This window comes from Oryctolagus cuniculus, chromosome 12, assembly GCF_051225735.1.
Source record: "Oryctolagus cuniculus isolate XC-2025 breed Fujian yellow rabbit chromosome 12, ASM5122573v1, whole genome shotgun sequence".
In the NCBI taxonomy this organism is placed as follows: Eukaryota; Metazoa; Chordata; class Mammalia; order Lagomorpha; family Leporidae; genus Oryctolagus; species Oryctolagus cuniculus.
This window is the reverse complement of record NC_142878.1, coordinates 75,085,727-75,103,631: the sequence shown is the minus strand read 5'-3', so window position 1 is coordinate 75,103,631 and position 17,905 is coordinate 75,085,727. Positions and strand designations below refer to the sequence as shown.

The following is a 17,905-nucleotide window of genomic DNA, read 5'->3' as shown; positions in this document are numbered from 1 at the left end:
GAGCTCTTTGTGTGACCGCAACAATGGAGCTGGACATAACTGAGCAGTGTGGTTTACGCTGTGTACCAGGTTCATGTTGGACTTGCTTGAGGCTAAACTTGGAGTCAGAACACGCTGGCGTTAGTAACTGCAGCCCTGTGCTACCCACTTGTTCCACAACATTGGGCACCTTGTCCACCTGCCCATTTCCTCTTTGTGAAATGAAAGGACTGCACCAAGAACTCGGTCTCTCAGGTTCTCTCCAGCATTCACGTGGACAGCTGTGCGCTCTGTGCCCTGGCGCAATCACGTAGCCTTTCCCTTTCTGAGTCACTGTCTTATTCATCTGTCAAACAGATCTTCCAGGGGTCTTTAACACCTTCATGGAAAAAAAAAGAATATATAAAAAAACCCTGCTTAGATTTCAATTTTTGCATGAAAATAAACACATCTTTTAATTCTATTTTCCATGAACATTTTGAAGTACCCCTTGTGTATGTCATGGAATTTTTGTGAAACTTAACTATGAACCTGTGTGTTCACCTAGCACCTGGTCTGTAAGCCGTGCTAGATTTGTAGAACTGCAATCATAAGGCTCCACTTTCATACTCTTATGAGAAGTTTCATGCCTTATTTTAAACACCTGGATTATGTAACAGGAGCATGTTGACTTGCAGAGCACATATGTTCCCAAGCACAGTTTGGATAATTGCTCTCAAAATAGTGTCTTGAAAACGCTTTGCTGGAAGTGAGATGTGTGGGAAGGAGCTGACGCGGGCCTGCCGTGCCTGGGGCCCACGTGTGAGGCTGGCCCACGGCTGCCTCTGCCCCCAGCAGCCTCCCCATCACTTGCTGACTGATGACGGGGCTCGTCACGTCTAAACCTAATCTGCGTAACAACGCCTCTGTGCTGCGTGCCTGCCTTCTGGGAGTCTGCAATGTTGGTTTGTGCCAAGCAAACGGGGCCACCAAGTCCCTAGTGAGTCTCCCTGGCACACAGCATTTCCCAGGGGCCATCAGGTGTGGCCCATGGGACTGCACTGGGACAGGACCTGTGGGCATGGACACCTGTTCCTCCACTCCATATTCCCTCGGCTGATTGTCTTGTTTCCTTCTGATACTGTGTTACAGGAGTGCAACTCCTGGCCAACTCCTTCTAGTGGGCCATTGAACCTGGGCTTGAGCCAGGGGACTCTCGGCAAAAAGGATACAGCAGGAAACAGAGCTGTGTGTTCTACATGATCACCTAGGCAGGAAAGAGGAGAAGGAAATTCACCGAAGTGATTAGTCAGGGGTGGGGAACCTTCTTTCTACCAAGGGCCATTTGGATATTTATCACATCTTTTATGGGCCATATATAATTATCTATTGAAAATTAGCCTGGGGCAGGTGCTATGGGATAACGGTAAGGGTGCCGCCTGCAGTGCCGGCATCCCATATGGGCGCCAGTTCAAGTCCCGGCTGCTCCACTTCCAATCCAGCTCTCTGTTATGGCCTGGAAAAGTAGAAGAAGATGGCCCAAGTCCTGGCTCCTGGATTTGCATTGGCCCAGCTCCAGCCATTGCAGCCATTTGGAGAGTAAACCAGCAGAAGGAAGACCTCTCTCGCTCCCTCGCTCCCTCACTCCCTCTCTTCCTCTCTCTCTCTCTCTGTAACAATGCCTCTCAAATAAATTGATAAATCTCAAAAAAAAAAAAAAAAATGAGCCTGCCGTAGATCTATTGGATTTCAAGTCCCACCTGCAGGTGCCTTGGCAGGGCCAGGCCAGATGACCTCATATTCCTTGTACAGCCTGTGGGCCGGATGTTCCCCATCCCTAGAGCCACGAAACCAATGTTCCATTCCTGTAGTTCGAGGTCTTCTGATGAGCATATCGTATGGCCTTTTTCTGGGGAAGAAGTTAACGTTCAGACCCCTCTCGTGTGTTTGCTCCAGAAACAACCGCAATCAGTCTATCATCGTGAGCGGGGAGTCGGGCGCGGGGAAGACGGTGTCGGCTCGCTACGCCATGCGCTACTTCGCCACCGTGAGCAAGTCGGGCAGCAATGCGCACGTGGAGGACAAGGTGCTGGCGTCCAATCCCATCACGGAGGTGCGTCCGCCGTGCAGCTGCGGGTGGGCTTGCGAATGTGCCGTTCTTGCCGCCACCAGCTCTCACTCCTCCGAGAGCACAGAGGTGGAGGCGGCACAGAGCCAGGGCACCTGTTCTGCGGTGGGCGTTGGAGGAGGCGGGGGCGGAGCACACTGCGTCCCGTCCCTGGCGCTCCTCCTTGGCTCCCTTGTGGAGCTCAAAGGCCCCAGTGGATGTTCGTGTCCCTGGGGGGAGTGTCCTCATGCACAGACAGAGCCAGCACCCTGAGCTCGCTGGAGCTCTCCTGAGCTGGCTGGAGAGCGAGCCTTGGTGGTTGCAGATCAGCCCCGGCCGGAAGGAGTACTCCACCTGGCAGGCCAGCAGGCACCCAGATCAGCGGGACTGATTTGCATTTATTTGGACACGTAGCTGACCACTAGGAATGTTGGACTCCTGGTTCTCTCTCTTTCTGCAAAAGAAAATCCTCAAGGACTCTTCGTCAGCAAAGAATGAGCTTGAAGTCTTAGTCCAGAAGCACGGGCCCACCAGACAGAAACCTGGGTTACACTCCCGGATATGGTGGGAAACCGTCCAGAGGCAGTGCCACGTTAAGTGGCCCGTGGGTCATTTTGTGGCTTCTCTCTCCTCGTGTCTCCTTTCTTACTGAGCCCTCATGCACACAGTAGGTGTTCGGTAAATACACGCTGGCAGGAAGCTTGAGGAGCTGGGCAGGAAGTGCAGCAGGTGTGTGCATGAGGGGTCCTTCCGGGAGGAGGGTCCTCGGGAAGGGGGCGGGGAAGCCGGGGAGAAGTGCCATTCCAGAGCAGGAGTCGGAGAGGGAGGGAAGGGGGAGGCAGTGTTTGGGTTGAATGGGAAGATTGCATAGGGAAATGGCAAGGAGTGGGGTTGGCGGTAAGGGCTGGGTGCAGGATGTCAGGTTCTGCTGGGGGGCCTGTAGTATTTGGGGCATGGATGGGTGGAGGCACTCGATATGATCTCACTGACTCCTCCACCTCTGCCAGTGTTTCAGTCCATTCAGGACAAAGAGCTGGAGCCGGGGTGGCTCGGCAGCACCAGAAAGGTGCACTCACATGTCAGGAGCCAGGAAGCCCAGGGCCAGGGGGCTGGGTTCTGGCCAGGGATGTCTTCCGGGCCACAGACTGATGGCTTCTTAGGGTAGCCTCAAATGCAGAAAGAACAAGCACGCTCTCTCTCTGGGCCCTTGTAGAGAGCACGTAAATCCCATTCACGAGGGCTGTACCCTTGGGATGAAATGACCCGCCAAAGGCACTACCCCCTCACACCAGTCCATAGGCTCGGGATCCCAACACGTGGATCTGGGGTGGGAGTAAGGGGGGCACATTAGCATTCAATCAGAGAAGTGCATGATTCGGTGTGATGTGTAGGATTTCCCTACCACACAGAGAAGCTGAGACTTGGACCAGGAGCTGCCTTTCCACCATTTCACACACAGCCAAAGTGGCGCCGGGGCCAGGCAACACCAGAGCCCGTTCTCTCGGGGATCCTCTCCAGTGTCTCCCCGTGAGGCTGAGGAAGGCCCGCGCCCACTGGGACTTGTGGTGCTCCCTGTAGCTTCACGCCGCCTTCCTCCTCCCCCGTCCCAGACGCCCCCTGCCAGTCAGACCTTCCCCAGCGTCTGGGATTGGATCTCGCTCAAAGCTGGTGGGGTCGTTTTGCTGCAAAGATCTTTGTCGCCATTTCAAGGGCTTCCGCTCTTTCGCAGGCTGTCGGGAATGCCAAGACCACCCGCAATGACAACAGCAGTCGGTTTGGGAAATACACGGAAATCAGTTTCGATGAGAGGAATCAAATTATAGGCGCCAACATGAGGACTTACCTCCTGGAGAAATCCAGAGTTGTCTTCCAAGTAAGAAAGACAGCATTAGCTGCATTTCCTTCCCCCAGCTTGTTAAGTATTGCTTACACTTGTAGTCTCATTAGACAATATGCATGCTTTTGTGACTTGAAGAACAGAGTTTTCTTTGTTTCATTTGTAGTTTGGATATGTTTTTCCCCATTTATTAAAAATAAAAATCGGGGGCTGCTGTCGTGGCACAGGTTAAGCTGCCGCCAGCAACGCCGGCTTCCTGTATTGGAGTGTTGTTTCCAGTCCTGGCTGGCTGTTAGCTGCCAATCCAGCTCCCCACTAATGCTTCTGGGAAATCAGTGGATGATGGCCCAAGCTGTTGGGCCCTTGCCACCCATGTAGGAGACCTGAATGGGATTGGCCTGGCCCAATCCCAGCCATTGTGCTCAGTTAACCAGAAGATGGGAGATTGATTCATTCTCTCCCTCTCCCCCTCTCCTCCTCTCCCCTTCTCTCCTTCCCCCTCTCCCCCTCCCTCACTACCCCTCTCCCTCTCTTTCCCCCACCCCATCACTCAGCCTTTCAAATAAATAAAATCAAGTTTTTATTAAAAACAAAAAAATGACAACAGGTCTAATATCAGTGGTATTGTATGACTGAGGGAAAAAATTAAAACTTTTCAACTTGGGGCTTATAAAAAAATCTTTACACTTTGAAAATCAAGTTTATCTTCCAAGAACACAGGAACTGTTTGAAACAAAGCTGTCACTCTGGGCAGTGCTGCAGCTCACTAGGCTAATCCTCTGCCTTGCGGCGCTAGCACACCAGGTTCTAGTCCTGATCGGGGCGCCGGATTCCGTCCCGGTTGCCCCTCTTCCAGGCCAGCTCTCTGCTGTGGCCAGGGAGTGCAGTGGAGGATGGCCCAAGTGCTTGGGCCCTGCACCCCATGGGAGACCAGGATAAGTACCTGGCTCCTGCCTTTGGATCAGCGCTGAGAGCCGGCCGCAGTGCGCCAGCTGTGGCGGTCATTGGAGGGGGAACCAACGACAAAGGAAGACCTTTCTCTCTGTCTCTCTCTCTCTCACTCTCCACTCTGCCTGTCAAAAAATAAATAAATAAATAAATAAATAAAATAAAGCTGTCACTCTGGCTTTCCTCTCAGGAAGGGAATGGGATTAGTGCTAAGGAGGGAGGTTTTAAGGGAAAGGCCTTTTTTTTTCAGTCAAGGAAAATGGAGCGAATTGTCAGAGTTTGGGCCCAGCAGGAGGGTAGCCATAAACGTTGCAGAAGGTTTCTTGACCATGGTTAGAATCCCATCATTCCCACCCCACGGACTGTTTGGGTAGAATGACCTTTCCTCTGGGTCAATGCTTACAAAATGACTTTGGGCCACCCAGTTCCCACCCAGTAGAGAGGAAGGGCCCACTTGTGAGCTGGCTGGGGATCCCAGTGCCCATGACGGCAGAGTCGCCCTGCCAGGTTAGCCATCTAGGACCCCGAGTTTTAAACCTGGCAGTTTCACCTGGGAAGCGTTTGTGTGACTGTTGAGGCCTTTCCTTTGTCTTCCAGGCAGAAAATGAGCGGAATTACCACATTTTCTATCAGCTTTGCGCATCCGCACAGCAGTCGGAGTTCAAGCCTCTCAGACTGGGTACGCGCTGGGTGAAGTTTGGGAGGCTCTCTCTTCCGTGGCGGTTCACACCCTGCCTGGGTTTCGTCTTGCCGTAGTAACGCAACTTTCGAGAGTCTTGCCCGTAGAAGTGAGACCCTTGGGTTTCAGGGGCGGAGTCAGTGCAGGTAACAAAGCAGCTGGATAAGACCTGAGGGGTCAGGGTGAGTGCAGGGAGAGGGGACGCTTCAGCCATAGGACTCCTTCCAAGGCTCGCTGGATGATGGAGGGGTTCCAGGCAGAACCACCTACAGAAGGCCTCACAGCAGCTGGCGCTCCCCGCCGGAAGCCCCAAACTTACCTTTTTACTTGGACATCCTGAGACTGTTTCCAGGATATGAGACAGATTTTCCTATCTTCTGAAACAAAACGTCTCTATCGTAATTTTTTTAACGTGATGTTTGGCTTTTATGATTTGTAATAAGTTTTTTTCTAAAAATATTTATTTTATTTATTTGAAAGAGTTACAGAGAGAGAGAGAGAGAGAGAGAGAGGTCTTCCATCCACTGGTTCACTCCCCAGATGGCCGCAACAGCTGGAGCTGTGCCGATCCGAAACCAGGAACCTCCTCCGGGTCTCCCACATGGGTGCAGGGACCCAAGGACTTGGGCCATATTCCACTGCTTTCCCAGGCCATAGCAGAGAGCTGGATGGGAAGAGGAACTGCTGGGACTAGAACTGGCACCCATATGGGATGCCGGCACTTCAGGCCAGGGCTCTAACCTGCTGCGGCACAGCGCCGGCCCCATCCCTATCATAATGAAACTTGCATAATGACTCAGGCTCATTCGTTAGCTGTCATCATAACGAATTCTAGAGGACATAGCGCCAGCTGTGTCCTTGGGCGCCCATGGCATGCTGTCCTGGCCATGTGTGCTGCGGTGGCAGACCACAGTCATCAGCCGTCACTCTTGGTGTGTGGGTGTTGAGCTTACCCTGTTTAGTTCTGGAGGAGTCGCCACACGGGATATGAATAGCAAATGTGTTGAGTTTTCTGAAGGTCTTGTACTGTTTAAATGTTGGATGTACATAAGACTGTTATCTTGATTGTGGTGCTGGCTTTATAAGGGTGCAGGTATGTTAAAGCCCATCGGGTTTATTGTACAGTCGGTAAGTCCCAGTAAAGCTGTATAAAAGGTTAGGTGCGTGGGACCAGCATTGCAATGGCACAGTGGGATAAACGCCGCCTGCAATGTTGGCATTCCCTGTGAGCCCTGGTTGGAGTCCCAGCTGCTCCTCTTCTGAGCCAGCTCCCTGCTAATATGCCTGGAAAGGCTTTGGAAAATGGCCCCCGTGCTTGGCCCCCTGCACCAATGTGGGAGACCTGGGTGGAGTTCCAGGCTCTTGGTTTTGGCCTGGCCCAGCCCAGGCTGTTGCAGCCATTCAGGGAGTGAACCAGCAGGTGGAAAGATCTCTCTCTCTCTCTCTCTTTCTCTAACTCTGCCTTTCAAATGAATAAATCTTTAAGAAAAAAAAATAAGGTGTAAAAACAGAAGCCACGCGCCCTCGAGTTAAGCCTGTATTTGCATCCATGCCCTGCTGAGAGCTGTGGGGCCGTGAGCAGCCACCCACTCTTCGGAGCCCCAGCTTCTGCCTCTGCAACATGGAGGTGTAAGGAATAAATGGAGTAACGTGTCAAGTACGGGCCATGGGTCCCTCCGTGTGAGCGCCCCCCCTGGCTTCTGATAGCCACGTGTGCTCACTTTGCTGAGTGGTGGGTGTGATGAATCTTTTTGTTCCAGGGAGTGCGGAGGAATTTCACTACACGAGAATGGGAGGCAGCACTGTCATTGAGGGTGTGAATGACAGAGCCGACATGCTGGAGACACAGAGGACCTTCTCGCTGCTGGGTGAGTGAAGAGGCGCCTCCAGGGATGTGGCCCCTTTCTCTCTAAGACGAAGAAAGCAAGCTTGCACGGGTTCTGAGGACTCCCGATATCTTTAGGATGAGCCAGTCAGAACATACGGCGGCATTCAGAAAATTCATGCAAGGGGTCACCCTTTGACCCAGCAGTTAGAATACTGCTTGGGACACCTGCATCTCTAGCAGAGCGAGTTGGTTTGAATCCCAGCTCCACTTCCAGCTCCAGCTTCCTGCTAATGCGCACCCTGGGAGGCAGCAGGTGATGGCTCAGGTGGTCCAGTCTCTGCCACCAGATCTACACCTCTAGAGGTCGCTGTCAGTCATATCTTCTGATCAGTGTCAGACCACAGGCCATTTTCACATCCCAAGCAAATCTCAGATGTTATTGGTTTTCATTACTGTGGCCTGGTTAGCTATATTTGAATGTAAATGCAAAGAAACTGAGGTTAAATATATCATAGTAATGGGCAAGAGGAGCGCCACTGGATATTTAGGAATGAAACTGGGCAGTATGGGGTAGGGGAGGTGTTTGGCCTACCAGGTTAGATGCTGATTAAGGCGCCCACCTCCCATATTGGGGCACCTAGGATCCAGTCCCACATCCACACCTGATCCAGCTTCCTGTTGCTGCACACCCTGGGAGGCCAGAGGTTGAGGTCCTGGCTTCTGGCTTTGGCACCTCTGGGCCCCTCACCTTTGGAGGCATTTGACTGAATCAGCAGAGGGGACCTCTCTCTGTCCATCTCTCTACCTCCCAAATAAATAAATAGAATTTGAGAGACTAAAACCATGGTGGTTTAATTTTAATTTTTTTTAAAGATTTATTTATTTATTTGAAAATTGGAGTTGCACAGAGAGAGAAGGAAAAGCAGAGAGAGAGAGAGAGAGAGGTCTTCCAACCACTGGGTCACTCCCCAATTGGCCACAATGGCCGGAGCTGCACTGATCCGAAGCCAAGAGCTTCCTCTGGGGCCCAAGGACTTGAGCCATCTTCTACTGCTTTCCCAGGCCACAGCAGAGAGCTGGATCAAAAGTGGATCAGGCAGGACTTGAACCAGCGTGCACATGGGATGCCGGCACTGTAGGCGGTGGCCCCCAGTGTGGTTTCTTAGGCAAAATTGCCACCAGATTCTGCTTCCTCAAACCACTTCCAGGAGGAGGGCACTTTACAGATTTTGTCACAGTAAGATGCACACATTCACTACTGGTTAACGTTGTCTTGAAAGGAACACAGTCGTCATTTCAGTCTTCGTGTAACACACTCCGTTGAGGGGAGCGCAGAGAGAGGACAGGGAGCCTCGCTCTGGCCAGGCTCCGAGGGTACCTTGACCCACATCCTCTGAGTGCCCCTCCCCCATCTATAAGGTGACATGGGGGAGAAAGGAAGCTTTGGGGCCAAATCAACACGAATCCAAGTCCTAATGGGCATGATGCTAGGAGGTACCATCTCTGAGACTCAGTTTTCTCACCTGTAGAATGGCCATCCACCTTCCTTTCATGACCCCTAACTGGAAGGGAGCTGTGTTTAAACGAGCTCCTGACACCTGGCTGGCCACACAGCAGGTGCTAGGTCAGCATCACCCCCTGCCTTTCTCTCTCACTTCCTGTGTTCCCTGTTGCCCAAGGCTGAACCACCCAGTGAGTAAAATGATCTCCTCTTCCATGAAACCCTCCCTGATTCTAAAAACCACCAAGTTGCAGGAGTCTTTGCCATGGCCTCACACAAATTACATCACTGTCACAGGCTCCAGACAGCAGAGCGGGGTGAGGCTGGCCCTGGCCCCACTCCAGGCCTGGTTCCTGCAGACAGAGCTCCCCAGAGAACAGACCAGTGCTTCCCATAGCTGGGCCGGGGAAAGAGACTGGGGCAGCCACACCCTCCCCCTGCCAGACAGAACCCCAGCATTCCTGGATTCCAACGGACTCTGCCCCCACTCACTTCCCAACAAGAGCACTATGTCAAGATGTGGCCCCCTGGACCTCTCAGCTGATGGCCAGTGCACTGGCAGTTATGCCTCAGACTTAGCACTTAATTATCACTTGTCATATATTCTCTTCTCTTTTTTTCATGTGTCAAGACACCAGCCTGTGTCCGTGATAATGAAAACATAGTTATTCCGATGAACTAGTGCTGTCTCCCACACTTTAGTGGCTTAAAATGATGTTTCATATGAAGTCTCCTGATTCCTGGTAGAACAGGCTCAGCTGGGTGGGTCGCACTTGGGGGCTCTCATGGGATGGGGGCAGGGCAGGGACTGGGTCCTCTGATGGCTGCTCCTCTCCCCAGGCTGGGCTGGCCAGAACCACTGCTGCCCCCGGGCGTCCCTCTCTCCAGACGGACTTGAAAAGGCAGCAAGTGCATGGGTTCTCATTGAGTTGGAGTTCTCTGATTAGTTTTGATTTGAAGTATTTTTTTATTTTTATTTTTATTTTTATTCACTGTGTGTGTGTGTGTGTGTGTGTGTAAAAGTGAGAGAGAGACAGAGTGATCGAGCTGCTAGTCACTGGTTTACTCCCCATATGCCTGCAATGGCCAGGGCTGGGCTGGGGGCCAAAGCCAGGAACTGGTCAACAGGGACTCAACCCAGGCCTCCCACATGGGTGACAGGGACGCAGTCACTTGAGCCATCTGTGTCCTAGGGCTTGCATTCGCAGGAAGCTGGAGACAGGAGCCACAGGTGGGAGTGAGACCCAGGTACTCCAGTATGGGACGTGGGTGTCTTCACCTCTAGGCTAAATGCCTGCCTGCTCCTTCAAACCTTTTGGGATTTTGGTTTTATTCCATCTTTGTGGTAGAGAGGACAGGGTGGGTTCTGGAATTGTCGAAGCACGTGACCTGCCTGCTAATAGCGTCTTCCAGGTCTCAGTGAGAAGCGTGGTGGCGGCAGCAGCTCTGCGGGACCTGCTACATTTTGCTTGGAGAATGTCAGGGGAGGCACTTCTCTACCATTTTTTTTTCCTTTTAACATTTATTTCTTTTTTTATTTGAAAGAGTTAGAGGAAGAGAAGTCTTCCATCCTCTGGTTCACTCCTCCAATGGATGCAGCAGCCGGGGCTGGCTCAGGCCAAAGCCAGGAGCCCAGAACTCCATCTGGCTCTCCCAAGCACTTGGGCCATCTTCTGCTGTCTTTCCCGGCACATCAGCAGAGAGCTGTATTGGAAGTGGAGCAGCTGGGACTCAAACCCAGAGCTCATACAGGATGCTGGCATTGCAGGCTGCCACTTGACCTGCTGCACCAGCCCTGGCACTGGCTTCATTTCTAGTTTCCATTCCAGTGTGGACAGGAAGGCTAGATGCAGATGGGAATGTGCCCACCCCACCTGCCAGGGTGTCTCCCCGGGGTGGGGAACGTTTTTCTCTGCCAAGGGCCATTTGGATATTTATCACATCATTTGCCGGCCACACAATATAGATCTATTGAGATTTGTGTCCTGCCTGTGGTTGCCTTGACAGGGCCAGACCTGATGATTTCATGGGCCTCACATGGATGGAGGCTGGACGCATGCCATGCCTGTGTCCAAGCACTTACCTCATGGAGTGTCACTATGGTGCAGTGATGGGACCTGGCCCACGTGAAGCCGGGCTCCCAGTGGGAGCCCCCCACTACGGCTTGCAGGGATCCCATGTAATGCCCTCCTAAGCTGCAGGTTTCTTTGGTTTTCAGTTCCTGGAGATGTGCTCAGCATGTCCCATGTTCATGGCTTATATTCCATGTGTGTCAGCCAAGGTCCCAGCGGGAAGCACAGGGCACGCTCACAAAAGGACCACAGAAGGGAGGGTTTATTTCTGAAAGGACCAGCTGCAAAGACAGTGGGCCCCGGGGCTGTCCATGCGCAGGGCTGCTCCTGGAGCCCCGGAGGAGAGCGGGGCGAGGCCAGCACCGGGCCCGGAGCGGTGGCCCTGATGGCGACGAAGGTGCCTGGGAAGAACCCGGTGCTCACTCACTGCGGAGAGCAGAGACACAGTGCTCCTGACTGGGGGAATGTGTTCCCAGGTTTCAAGGAGGATTTCCAGATGGACGTTTTTAAGATCCTGGCAGCCATTCTACACCTGGGCAACGTGCAGATCACCACAGCGGGCAACGAGAGGTCCTCAGTCAGCGTAAGATGCATGCGGGTTTTGCCCTTCCTGGGTCTGGTTGGGGGTCACTGGTGGGCCCGGGGGTCACTGCCTGGCCCTGGAGGTCACTACTGGGCCTGGGGGTCACTGCTGGGCCTGGGGGTCACTGCCTGGCCCTGGGGGTCACTGCTGGACCTGGAGGTCACTGCCTGGGCCCGTGGGTCACTGCCTGGACCTGGAGGTCACTGCCTGGGCCCAGGGGTCACTTCCTGGGTCTGGGGGTCACTGCCTGGACCTGGAGGTCACTGCTGGGCCCGTGGGTCACTTCCTGGGTCTGGGGGTCACTGCCTGGACCTGGAGGTTACTGCTGGGCCCGTGGGTCACTGCCTGGACCTGGGGGTCAGGGCAGCACGGGCTCCTGGCTGAGCTGGCTTTGGATTTTGTGCCAGGCACAGGTGGGCACACTGGGCAGACTGGTTTAACAGGAAGGAGGAAGCAAGGGCTTCCCTGGGTCACCTGCAAAGAGTAAAGCTCCTTGGACTTATGAAGGCTGAACCTGTGTTCAGTAGCTTTTCTCTGAGGGTGACGTCGACCCTGCTTTTGCGTGGGTAGAGCTGCGGTACAGTAAGTGAAGAGTTGTCCTGAAGCTAGGTGATCAAATGATCATAAATTTGGTTTTCCTCTCAGAAACCAGGTAGTCATTAAGAATAAGACATGCTGGCGCCGCGGCTCACTAGGCTAATCCTCCGCCTTGCGGTGCCAGCACACCAGGTTCTAGTCCCGGTCGGGGCGCCGGATTCTGTCCTGGTTGCCCCTCTTCCAGGCCAGCTCTCTGCTGTGGCCTGGGAGTGCAGTGGAGGATGGCCCAAGTACTTGGGCCCTGCACCCGCATGGGAGACCAGGAGAAGCACCTGGCTCCTGGCTTCGGATCAGCGAGGTGCGCCAGCCGCGGCAGCCATTGGAGGGTGAACCAACGGCAAAGGAAGACCTTTCTCTCTGTCTCTCTCTCTCTCTCACTGTCCACTCTGCCTGTCAATAAATAAATAAATAAATAAATAAATAAATAAAAGAATAAGACACAAACATGTATAAGCCAAACAGATATACACAGAGAGTGACCATCTCAAAAAAAAAAAAAAAAAAATAGTAGAGAGGAGTGGGCGGTGCATTCCCGGTGGGTTTTTCTTTAATTCAGCAGAAGGTATGGGGTGTCTGCTACGGATCCGGGGGAACAGCAGTGACCATGCCTGTAGGCGGGGGGAGCAGGCACAGAGGGAGCAGCAAGTGGAAGGACCCAGGCGGGCGGCGGTGTTGGAGAAATAGCCGGGAAGCCAGGGTCTGCAGAGTGCAAGGAGAGGGTGGGGATGCTGCAGACCGTGGAGGACCCTAAGACCCTGGGCAGTCTGAAGCAGAAGGATTCCTGCCCCCTCACTCCACCCCACCTCCCACACACCCCCTGGGAATGCGGCCGGCTTCCTCTCTGGGCGTAGATGCCCATGGAAGTAGTGTGACAGGTTTCTCTGTTAATGCACGCTGAGGGCATGCGTGTGTCTCCTGCAACAAGTGTTATGAGGAATGGGCCTCGGTGGGAGGAATGCGTTTGGTGTCAGTGACGTCCATATCAGGAAGAAAGCCATTCTGTAAAGAAGAGCTCACACTGCTGTGCGGTGGGAGCTCAGGGTTAATGTGGCTGTCTCCATCAGCCCAGGCTGCCGTCAAGACTGCCAGGAGCGTGTCTCCTCAAGTTCCCTAGGCTGGAAGTTTGAGGCCACGGGGCCGGCGTGGTGGGGTTTGGGGTAGGGCTTCTAGATGGCCTGTTTGTCGCTGTGACCCTCCCGGTGGGGACAGAGCAAGCTCTCTGATGCCTCTTCTTAGAAGGGCACTAATCCTGGCCTGGGGGCTGCCCCCTGAGGACCATGTCTAGCCCTTAACCACACCTGATGGCCACGTCTCCAAACGCCATCCCACTGGGCTTACGGCTTCTATGGATGACTCTGGGGAGGACACGAGTGCTCCCCATGCCACGCTGTCTCTTTTCGTGTTCCCCGAGTAACTGATGGGAACAGCTGGGCATTCTGTGATACCCGGTGATACCTGGATCCCTGCTGCCTGTGGCTTAGGGGGAGAGAGCCAAACAGAATGGGGCAGCTACCGCTTGGCTCAGTGGTTCAGGCCTGTTGCCCTCTGACCAGGAAGTGATTCTCCTCCAGCGCTCACATTCCATCCACCCCATGTCCAGACAGAGCCAATCAACTCCCGAGCGACTGGGCAGTTGGAGGGTGGCGGTAGGCCTGGGGTGAGCAGGCCGTGTGCTTGAAGGGGCACCTCCCCTTCTGTTCCTTGCTCATTTGCCTCGGCACTTGCTCTTTTTCTTCTCAAATTCCCATAGACTAAAATGTGATTTCTACCCAACACATACCATCTCGCTGAGCGCTGTCGCCGGAAGTTTGTCTGAAGGCAGCGTGGTTTTTTTTTTTTTTTTTTTTTTTTTGACAGGCAGAGTGGACAGTGAGAGAGACAGAGAGAAAGGTCTTCCTTTTGCCATTGGTTCACCCTCCAATGGCCGCCACGGCCAGCGCACTGCGCTGATCCGATGGCAGGAGCCAGGTACTTAATCCTGGTCTCCCATGGGATGCAGGGCCCAAGCACCTGGGCCATCCTCCACTGCACTCCCTGGCCACAGCAGAGAGCTGGCCTGGAAGAGGGGCAACCGGGACAGAATCCGGCACCCCCACCGGGACTAGAACCCAGTGTGCTGGCGCCGCAAGGCGGAGGATTAGCCTAGTGAGCCGCGGCGCCAGCCGAAGGCAGCGTTTTGGAGGATGAACTAAAACTGGTAGATGAAAGACCCTGTGGAAAGCATCCTAAGCAGCTTGGTGGGACATTACCAGTCTTCTGCTTCTGCCCCTAGCCCTGTCATACACACGCCAACCATTTGTGTCAGGAGCTTGAACTGTTGGACAAGTTGAACTTGAATGACACCGTCATCTTGCCTAGCAAGCTCACTGGTGCCCCTTTGCAGCACCTGTGTTTTTGACCCAGAGGATGTGAACCCCCTGCAGATCCACACCCCAGTGAGGAGGGCAGGCACATCAGAGCCCCTGTGATTGCAGTGTGGGCAGGAGGGGTGCTGGAGGGGAGTGAGGAGGCAGCGACCTCCTAGGTTCCTGCCTGCTTTTTAAATGCGACCCCCTGACTTGCCCGGTAGGCTGTCGGGGGCCCTGGGGGTAAGCCCGCCCTGGAAGTTCCCCTGCTCAGTCACATGGGACGTCACAGCTCCTTGCCAAGTGGCAAACTTGTCCACACTGGCTGATGCAAAGCTGGAGCAGCCCTTCCTGCTCCTGTGCCTTCAAGAAAGTGCCCTGCACAGCCCCTGTGGAGCTGAGAAGCTGCCTCAGGCAAGGGAGCCCCACCAGATCTGCCCAGCAGTGACTCCTGGCACCTCCAGGGCCAGGCCACCATGGGAGGAAGGGTGGGACGAGTGCACCCCTGAGCTTGGGGTGATTCAGCAGGGGAGGGGGTTGCGACGGCATCCATGGCCTTCATCACTTGACCATTGTTGGCCGGAAGGACAACTCCCGGGGGACCCAACCCAGGACTGCCGGGAGTTAGGTCAGCACTGGCTGTCCAGGCTCAGGGACAGGGTGCGTGCTGTGTGTGTTTACTCCCAGGACCGGTCATCCTCAGGCCAGCTCTGCCCCTTCTCTTACACGGGCCTGAGCGTGGGCCCCAGGTACCCCATCCAGGTGAGGTTGGGGGAGGATGTGGCTGGTGGCCGAGCGGCCCGACGTGGCTTGTGCTTCTTTTTGAAGGAGGAAGACACTCACCTGCAGGTGTTCTGTGAGCTCCTGGGCCTCGACAGTAGCCAGGTGGCTCAGTGGCTGTGTAATCGCAAAATCATCACAAGCTCTGAGACAGTGGTGAAACCCATGACCAGGCCCCAGGCTGTCAACGCCAGGGACGCCCTGGCCAAAAAGATCTATGCGCACCTGTTTGACTTCATTGTGGAGAGAATTAACCAAGCGTTGCAGTTCTCAGGCAAGCAGCACACTTTTATTGGTGTTTTGGACATTTATGGGTAAGATTCTCCTCGGTGAGCCCGTCTTTCCTCATGTCAATGTTGGGGTATCTTTAGATGGCGTCATTGCTGATCCTTCTGGGGTGCCTCTCACGAATTGATAATGGCCAACAGCAAGAGCTCCTCCCGTGCCCATGGGTTTCCATTACTTTCTCGCTCAGTCCTGAAACAGCTCTATAATTATACCCATTTTGGAGATGGAACGACTAAGGCTTAGACAGATTCAATAACTTGTTGATGATGAACCTCATGCAGTGCAAGGCTCTCACCCACCTCTCTCTCCCCAACGGCCTGCTGAGGCCTGGAGCTGTCGCATACCCTTCCTGCTCCATGGGAGAAGTGACAGCCACAGCAGGCTGCCACTGGCCCATGCTCACAGGGCCCAGGGGAGGCTCCCATGCAGGCCTGTCCCGAGCTGCCTCCCCACCCCGAGTCCTTTTGCATTCCTGAGTAACGGGGCCATGTGTTCACCCCAGAGCTGCTCCAGGAGCCCTAAAGCTCCACCTGCCCTAGAGTTTGGGTCTTTCTCCTCTCTGCCCAGCCCTGCTTTTCTGCCAGTCCAACTCCTGCTGAAGCTGCTGGAAGACGCACGAAGGTAGCCAGAGTGCCAGCAGGCGTGGAGGCGAGCTCTGCCGGGCCTGTCAGCTTCTCAGCCCCTGGCCTCCATGACCCAGCCCTTGCTTGCTCTCCCAGGGCCAGCCCTGCTTTCTCCATGGGGGTAGGGGAAGACTGGTCCCAGGAAGGCATCGCAGGGCCTTCGGCCTGCACTGGAGAGTCTGAACCCTCTGTGGCTGCCCACAGGGGAGCCGATGGGAAGAGAGTGACAGCCAGGCTGCTGGTCTTTCAGCCAGGTGGAGAGAGTCTGTTCCTCCTGTGGCTATGGCAGATGAGACAATGGCATGAGGGAGTTGCTTTGTTTAATCTAGATTCCCAGTTCATGGCCCAGAGCTGCCAGTGTCTGTCAACAGTTATAAAAGGCTCAGGCATTGCTGGGCGAGTTATTTACCTTGTCTCAGTCCAAGGCAAGATGGGAGTGACTAATGCAAGTTTAAGTAAACTGCAAATATTAATAGTCTGCTTCAAAAACCGTCTCTTTGAGTATGGTGGAAATGTGGGACTGTTATGCTATTCCCTGTTCTTTTCTAGGTTTTAAAAAAGACCTCTACACATAACCGCCCTTTGAGGCTATGTCATTTCATATTTTTATCCAGCAAGTATTTCTGTGCCAGACTGTCTTGAGGGTGATGGGTGAATAGAATACCCACTTGGTCCCTGGCCTCTAGACTTTAATTTTAGGTGTGTCGGGGTCGGGGGCGGGCAGGCAGGCAGGTAAGTAGAGGCGGGATGGTTCCTGTGAAGGGAGTGGGAGGGGCATGTGCTAGAGGTGAGCTGGATGGAGACAGCAGGTGCAGGGAGCAGCAGGTGAGGAGCTGGCAGGTGGACGGGCACCACTAGAATAAGGAGTTTGAATTCGCTGGTTTAGTGGACAAACCTGAGATAAGAGTATTTATAAATCCACAAGGACTTGCCAACATTTTTTAAAATCAATTTATTTATTTGAAAGGCAGAATAATGAGAGAGAGACAGAGAGAGAAAGGTCTTCCATCCAATGGTCCCCCAAATGCCGGCAACAGGTAGCCAGGGCTGGGCCAGGCCAACACCAAGAGTCCATCTGGGTCTCCCAAGTGGCAGGGACCCGAGTACCTGAGTCATCCTCTGCTTTCTCCCAGGTGCACTAACAGAAGCTGGATTAAGAAGTAGAGAGTAGGCTGGTGCCGTGGCTCACTAGGCTAATCCTCCGCCTTGCGGCGCCAGCACACCGGGTTCTAGTCCTGGTCGGGGCGCCGGATTCTGTCCAGGTTGCCTCTCTTCCAGGCCAGCTCTCTGCTGTCGCCAGGGAGTGCAGTGGAGGATGGCCCAAGTCCTTGGGCCCTGTACCCCATGGGAGACCAGGATCAGTACCTGGCTCCTGGCTTCGGATAGGCGCGGTGTGCCAGCCGCGGCGGCCGTTGGAGGGTGAACCAACGGCAAAGGAAGACCTTTCTCTCTGTCTCTCTCTCTCACTGTCCACTCTGCCTGTCAAAAAAAAAAAAAAAAAAGAAGAGAGTAGCCAGGAACTTGACCTGGCACCCCAGTGTGGGATGTGGGTATCCCAAGTGGTAGCTTAACCTGCTGCCCTGTAACACCTGCTCCACTGCTGAAATATATTTAAAATTTTAATTTAAAAATGAAATACCCCCTCCGACATCTAGCAGTAGCATGCTTGCTGCCTCCCACTACTCAGTGCCCCTCCACAAAACGCTAAGCTCCCCTCCAAGGAGCCAGCGACTCCCTTCCAGGTTAGCCCCGGCCCAGG

At 54.0% G+C, this 17,905-nt stretch overlaps 1 protein-coding gene across 2 annotated transcripts in view; it reads left to right on the top strand.

The window, feature by feature from the left end:
- Positions 1-17,905, top strand: part of MYO5C (myosin VC) — a 96,685-nt gene that overhangs the window by 18,342 nt on the left and 60,438 nt on the right. For both annotated transcript variants that reach the window (XM_008268992.5, XM_089309467.1), the window contains 6 exons: positions 1,915-2,071; positions 3,795-3,938; positions 5,448-5,529; positions 7,290-7,397; positions 11,407-11,513; positions 15,284-15,549. In XM_008268992.5, the coding sequence (XP_008267214.4) occupies positions 1,915-2,071; positions 3,795-3,938; positions 5,448-5,529; positions 7,290-7,397; positions 11,407-11,513; positions 15,284-15,549 (864 nt within the window). The remainder of the gene's footprint in view (positions 1-1,914; positions 2,072-3,794; positions 3,939-5,447; positions 5,530-7,289; positions 7,398-11,406; positions 11,514-15,283; positions 15,550-17,905) is intronic.